At 44.0% G+C, this 7,488-nt stretch overlaps 1 protein-coding gene across 4 annotated transcripts in view; it reads right to left on the bottom strand.

Annotated features, from left to right (window-relative positions):
- Positions 1 to 5,278: 5,278 nt before the first annotated feature.
- PCMT1 (protein-L-isoaspartate (D-aspartate) O-methyltransferase) overlaps positions 5,279 to 7,488 on the bottom strand; it is a 37,415-nt gene continuing 35,205 nt past the window's right edge. For all 4 annotated transcript variants that reach the window (XM_064158300.1, XM_064158299.1, XM_064158301.1 and 1 more), the window contains one exon: positions 5,279 to 7,460. Coding sequence is in view for 3 of the 4 variants with exons in the window: in XM_064158299.1 (XP_064014369.1) it covers positions 7,448 to 7,460 (13 nt within the window). In the remaining variant the exon portion in view is untranslated. The remainder of the gene's footprint in view (positions 7,461 to 7,488) is intronic.

Here is a 7,488-nt window from a genome sequence, read left to right as displayed (position 1 = left end):
GCCTATACTTCCCCCGGCACAACTTGAGACTGTGTCCCCTTGTTCTGTTGCTCCTCTCTCTGAAATAGCCTTAAAAGGTGGAAGGTGTTGAGGTGCTTTGTAGGAAGACTGAGAAGAGCAGAGCGACTGCCTGCCCAAATACAATCTTCTAGCAAAGGTGCACTAACCGTCTGGCTGGGGTATCATTTCCCATCAGTGAAAATGTGTCAGCTTGCTTTGTTTGCAGGTGTAATTAAGCACCTAATTCTCCTTCACCCTCTTACCACCGCAGCACCAGGAAAAGTAACTCTTTCCTCACTGTGCTTTTAGTGCTTCTGTTACTGAAACATGTTACTTAGGCTCTCCGTCAAGGAGAACAAAAGGTTTGGCTTTGTTCTCCTGGGCACGACAATAGCAACATCTCACAGAAAGCACAAGCCAGCCAGCACAGTTATGGTGCCAGAAGCTGCTCAGCATTCCAGTTCATTTACCTGATAGCAGGCTTTGTTGCTGAGCTGCCCCTGAGTGGAATCAAGGTTCGTCTATTTCACTGCAACAGCCAAGATCAAACACTTCAAGCACAGCTGGAGCAAGAGCAGCAAACAGCAAATGTAGCACAGGAGTCCAGGTGTTGCTGTGTTAGAGTTGCCACAGTCCTGCCAGGGACTCTTCCTTATGGGAGGGTACATGGTGACAGTTGCTGCTGTGCAGACGACCAGCCTGAGGCCTTTTACTTCTTGAGTAATTGCAAACTCCATGGCTGGACTGCAATAAAAAGGAAGCTTACACCTTACCCAAAAGCCTGGATGTCATCAGCTAGATGAAGAGCAAGACAAAGTTAGCAAATAATAGATTTGCTTGGCAGCTGTTTGACTTCATCCTGAGCTACTGAGCCCGAGCACATCTGAGCACCAGCAGAAAAAGCTGCTCCCAGCTGCTGCCTCCTACAGGCACTACTTGTGTAGCCCCTTCCCAGCCATCTCCAAGCTTGGGACCCTCTCTCTGATCACAAAGGAGGACGTTAAGGAGGCCCTGCTTCTACCCCATCTTCATGGTTGCATTGCTAACTGCTCTTATGGCTTCTCAAGCAAACTTCAGTAGCTAGAGTTTTTATCCAATGCTTCTATCACTGCAGAGGTTAGATACCCTGTGTGCAAACTGTCACTATTTGAGGCCTGTCAGATGTTTTTCCTGTCCTAAACACAGACACATGTCTACAGACGTCCACTACCAGCAGAGTACCAATTGCTCTGCTAGTGTACACCTGTGCTATCACTTTGTGTATAAGGAGGAGTAATTATAAGTTGTCACTGTATTTTAATGTTGAACAAGATACATATTTCAGTTGGACTGCCCTTCATATGTTCTTTTTTTTGCCCTTCAGGCTTGATTTCCATCCACTTAGAAATTATTTCAAAGTAAGGGGTGATACATACCTGAGTTTTAGCCACAATTATCAGCCAGATTGTTCTGTAACATGGGTTGCTTGCTAACCACTTCTGCAAGGAACTGTAGACTGAACATCCCTGCTGTAGACTATCCATAGCACTGCAGGATTATAGCAGCAGCAGTTCCAAAGGCACATTTGTAAAACAAAAAGGCTGAAATAGGTCAGTGTGATGCCCCATTTGCTTTTTAAATCCTAGATAAAGCATAAGAGTTTCAATCTCGAACTCCACAGAGCGAGTCAGCAGTAGGAACCAATAGCAACATGAACAGGCCATCCCAAAACAAAGGGTGCCTTTCTAGTAAGCCCCAACAGAATTCAGTCATGCACCACTGAGGTCTACACTTGCTGCTTCCATGAGCGTCAGGAACTGAGTTTTTCCAGTTTCTAGTGGCAAAAGCTAAGTAAAAGCAAAGGTTAAAGGTAGAAAAGATTCAAAGCAGACCGGTATAAAGACCATGTAATAATGAGCAAGAAAACTGCAAGCCCATGAAACAAGTGGCTTGACCTGAGGAAGGGAAACATGCTGTAAACAGGGATGAAAAGGGGAAAATAAAGGGGGGAGGGCGTAATAGGATCTCAGCTCTATCTTTTTCATTTAATACTTAAGTCAGAAAACGAGAATATAAGGCCAGAAGTAGATCTGTATGTGCACAAGAGAACCAGAGACAGGCTTCTCCAGCGCTCTAACTGCAGTATTAACCAAGGCAGATGCTCTGAATCACCAATCTCCTTCACCAGATAGATGCCTTTGAGAGTATCCTCCTAGTCCATAAGGCACTTAAAATCAAAGTTACTAATTAACCTCAGATGACCCTTCTCCATTAGATTAAAAAGAGATTTGGCAGAATGGGGTAAACAACATAGTTAAGCTGTTAACAATAAAGATGTATAAGATGCAAATAGATACGCTGGAACATATATGGCAGAAAAAAGGGACTATAGGTTCTCAGCAGCATCAGGGAATGTTCTCAAGAGTATCTTACCAGGTCAGTTTCTCAGAAGCATATAAAGAAAACGGCTGGACTCATGAACAAACATGGGATCAAAGTGAGATAATGAGACACTTCATCAACAGCCTTGATTAAAATAGATTGCTGTTGCTAAAACAGTTTTGTTAAAAACTCAAGCAACTGGGTCACAAGTCTTCAAATTTGGTGTGATGAGACACAAAGTTCCTCCCATTTCTCCTTCCTGAAGCTTACAGGCAACTTCCAGCAGGCAGCTGGATCTCCTCCCTACATATTTCAGCAATAACTATGTCCATGCAATTAATGGTTTCAATAAATATGATTTTAGTTCCTGAGCACGTTCTGCTGAGCATCCCATTAACACCCTGCCAAGAGCATGAGAGAACAGTAACAGCCTTTCACAGCATAACTCAGAATGCATCAGCTGCACTATGAATTTGTGCTGCCTATAAAACTACCACCTGGAACAGAAAGCATCCAAGTATGTCAGGGATGAAATGTGCGAGACAAACAGGTCAGGGAGAGGAAAGTCTATAGGATCTCTACCTGCACAAGTTTTAGCCCAAGCTGGTTCCCTCCAACCTGACTGAGTCATCAAAACCCAAATCTTGCCACTGGGAACAAAAGTTCCTATCAAGCATTGTATGAACAAAAGTTCAGCCAGGAAAGGCAAAAGGGTTTATTATACCTCATGATACCTGTGCACTTCCACAACTGGTTTTCAACCTTTTGTAACAATAAGCAGACAGAAATGCAAGTAAAGCCAACAAAAGCCAACTGCACAAACCCACAAAACCATCTTAAAACACATGCTTGAATCCATCTATTGTGTATCACAGCATCTGAGCTCCAGGTTACACTTCCCAATGTGCAAAGTCTGGACACCCTGAAATGCAAATTTCAGGCCTCATCAGCTGCGGCATCCTCTTGCACACATGCTGCCTTTCAAGCAGCACTTCCCTTCTGTGCTTCTGTTTGTTTCCTTGCTGCTTTGTTCTGTATCACGTACTTGCACCACGCCTTCTTTCCAGAGCCAGGACCACTGCTCATTCACTTTAACACAATACCTCTTCCACATTATGTGGAACAAAGGAGAGGAGGATTCCAGAAAGGTAATTTGTATGACTGACCTTTTTAACTACATCCCAGTATGTTCAAGCCAGCTAAATGGAACTAGAAATACAAATCACAAGTTTGGTTTGCATTACTTGCATGGTGACAAAAGCGAGAAGGAATTGCAATCTCCTCCTCTTTCTGTGAGCTGCATTTAAATCAAATGCAGTGTGTCCTAGGGCACGCTGACCAGTGAAATAAGAAACCCCTGCTGTTTTGAGAATGGGTGAGCACCACCCTGAGAGGACGTTCACAGGTTTTCTCTGCGTATTTTAGTTTGCCTCTTTGCACTGATAGTGAATTCCACAGCCCATCCACTCTCGAAAACCCTAGAGCTTGTCATCTTGTCACAAAAACACTGCACAGAGAGAGACAACTGCTGCCAGCTGGATGCTCCAGAGCCTACTAGTGAGAGCCCACTGCTCCAGGCATTATTGCACGTTTTGCTAACTACAAAGCATTTCAGCCACCATGCAGGTGGCCTCAACCAGCACGGCTGGTGCACACCCTCCGTGCACTGTTTTCCCTCAACAAGACCCAAACACAACACGAAACCCTAAATCCACAAAAAGGGAGAACTTGTGTAATGGTCTCTATACCTTCAAGTTAGCTGCCTAGTTTGAAATGAAATAATAAACAGGCAATTCCTGCTATGAAAACAGAAAGCATCCCTATGGCACACCAGACTGCTCTTCTCTGCAGAGCACCCACAATTGTTTGTGACTTTTCAAGACACAGGTATGGGCTCCTGGATCCTCTGTGCGAGCCCTGGAGGCTTTCTACTCCTTGGAAACAGCTAGGCAAGTGACTCTCTCCGATTCAGACAATTAATTCTTCCAGGCTATGGTGGCACAGAAGTGGTCACTACAATACAGTGAAATACCATTGCATCTCTTAAAAAGATACATCTCAATTCCTGCAGATCATGCACTCCTAGCTAGCTGCATTCAACAATAGGTGGCAAGTAGCATTCATAGACTGCACATCCAGCCTGCTCCCAAAAACACATAGATGTGAGCTGAGAAAATTCCCAACAGCCAAGTTTATATTCAGTGTGGAATCACCAGGCTTGGTAACTGCTGCAATGCATTAACTGAACATGGCCACATAGCTGTGGTCATTCAGTAAACCACTACTACTTTTATTCATGTGTGCTTTCCTTTTGCACATTTCAAGTCCTGTGAAGGTTAAACAGCCAGTATCACAGCATCACAGTATCACAGTATCATCAGGGTTGGAAGAGACCTCACAGATCATCAAGTCCAACCCTTTACCACAGAGCTCAAGGCTAGACCATGGCACCAAGTACCACATCCAATCCTGCCTTGAACAGCTCCAGGGACGGCGACTCCACCACCTCCCCGGGCAGCCCATTCCAGTGCCCAATGACTCTCTCAGTGAAGAACTTTCTCCTCACCTCCAGCCTAAATCTCCCCTGGCGCAGCCTGAGGCTGTGTCCTCTTGTTCTGGTGCTGGCCACCTGAGAGAAGAGAGCAACCTCCTCCTGGCCACAACCACCCCTCAGGTAGCTGTAGACAGCAATAAGGTCTCCCCTGAGCCTCCTCTTCTCCAGGCTAACCAATCCCAGCTCCCTCAGCCTCTCCTCGTAGGGCTGTGCTCAAGGCCTCTCCCCAGCCTCGTCGCCCTTCTCTGGACACGTTCAAGCATCTCAATGTCCCTTCTAAACTGGGGGGCCCAGAACTGAACACAGTCCTCAAGGTGTGGCCAAAAAGCCAAAACTCCCCACAAAAGCGGACAGACACCTAGATACAGCTTCCTCTCAATTCATTTTATTTGGCAAAGTAGCAGTTCAGACAGTTCACACAGCATTTTTTCAAGCTCTTCAAAGCTTCTGCATTTCAACTTGTCCTCTTCTCCAAGAAGCTTTTACTTCAGAACCATTGCTCCATCATGGAAGGGGTTTCATTTTCCAATTCCTAAACGCTACTTCTGGATACTTCATCTGCCTGAGTACCTTGACTATTACCAACCCCTTCAGCGGAATGGGTGCACTAATCCCAACAGCCTTGGTCCCTGAAGTCTTACACCTCCTGAAGTGGTTCTCTCCCAGAAAGGTGTCACGGGGTTTCAGCTTTATCACCTCTTCCAGGTTAAGCTAGCTTATTACGCTGCGTCCAGACAAGGATTTGGATACAGTTGAGCTCATATCCTTCATTTAACTGATTTTTAAAAGAGTGAGAAGATGTAAATAAAGCTGAACTCAAACTGAATGATACAGTGACCAAAAAGGTTGAACATTAGCATGCATCGTTTAAGGTACTTCACTTCAACATCAAGAACTAGATTCACAGTTGATTGTGGGTTAGTACAAATTTGTCAGCCGCAAGTGGGGTGTTCTGAATTGTATTTTCTAGAGTACAGACTACATTCATTCCTTTATAAGATTCATCCTGTGGGTGTGCTCCCAGGCTGCAGTCAGGAGGTGGTGCATGAACTCCCAAGCATCTGAATAAATTAAGTGGTGCCTATCTTTTACACAGGAATAGGATGGGGCTGACCTTCCAAAAGGTTATTCAGAATGCTCCTCTTTAATATTCAGAGGGTGTTGAATTTTAGCCTTTGTGCTTTCAGGAATTAATCCTATCACAAAATCATTGCATAAAAAGTCAAAATATATTTTTGCAGTGATCACTATGGGTTGTTTTTATGCAAGTGATTTTTTTTCTATAGTCTTTTTTGCCATTAAAAAAAAACCCTGTAGTACGCTGCTTACTTCAATTCCTGGTTGCTCAAGTCTGAGCAGGATGACCCAAGACAAACATCTCCCCTCTCTGAAAGCAGCCCACCTTACTGCACTGCTTCACAATTTGCTGTTGACATTTCATAGCACCAAACAGAAAAACTGGGCTAGGAAGAAAGTTTTAAAGCCTTCCAACTACTCTTCTACATGAAAAAAAAAAGTGTTTCTAATGTACTTAGGACACCAGGATTAGTTATGCTTTCTACTTGTATCATGTTCTCTTCAATAACAAGGCTTTCTAAAAACCCAGAGTTTTTTTTCTGGGTGCTCAGTTAGAAAAATGAGAAGATTAATACAACAAATGGCTTTGTCAAAAGTGACTTTCTTTCAGAACCAAACTGGTGGATGACTTTTTTTAAACCAAAGAATCTAGCAATCCGTGTCTCAGTAGTCTACTACTGATCCTTACCTCCACACAGGCACACGACCCCTTCCTTTGCTTCTAACTCCACTTAGCAAAGCAGCAGTGTGCAAACTGCTCAGTGACAGGGACACAGGGGGAGTTAAATCCATGTGCATCACCTCAGTAGTAAACTATAAATCAGAACAGAATTTCAGTGCTCCATTAGTTAATTCTAGAAAGGGAAAACGTTCGATAAGACTGGCCACCCACCTCTGATGTCTTGATGTTTAATATATACAAATGCCTGGATTTAGGGTCACGAAGCAGCTGATTGTATCTACTACATGCTAGTCTGTGACACCACATTGAAAGCTTAAAAAGGAAGTTCATGTCCTTTTAGTAGTGTCTAGCAGACATGGGAACACAGAACACCCGGTATTACCTACGTAGTGTCCTAAGGTGCACAGAAGCAGCTTTACCAAGGGAAACAGGAGACGAGAGAAGCGAGTGTTCAAGTACCCCCATCAGAATTAGAGTTCACAAGCTAAAGGTCTTTATCTGCACTTCTGCAGAAAAACCACTTTGAACTGATGGAAGGGAACTAAAGGCATGTTAAATAAAACAGTGCCCGCATAAAAACTTTCCACCATTTCTTTATCGGATTTGCCTCGAGCAGCTACAAAAATAAAACGGATACCACGCTTTTCCATGCTGAGAACAACAGTAGAATGAGTCCAAAACAAGCTGCAATGCTGTTGGTTTTCAAAAAGCTTTTCGAACTGGAGATGAGCAGTCCACTGCAACACTATGTTTGGGTCAAGATGATGTAGCTTTTACAGTTCATCCCTGCGGAGAGAAAGAACATGCTGTTAGG

The sequence above is a fragment of the Pogoniulus pusillus genome, chromosome 18, assembly GCF_015220805.1.
Source record: "Pogoniulus pusillus isolate bPogPus1 chromosome 18, bPogPus1.pri, whole genome shotgun sequence".
Classification (NCBI taxonomy): domain Eukaryota; kingdom Metazoa; phylum Chordata; class Aves; order Piciformes; family Lybiidae; genus Pogoniulus; species Pogoniulus pusillus.
Note: the sequence above shows the minus strand (reverse complement) of the source record. Positions and strands in the feature narration are given on the sequence as shown.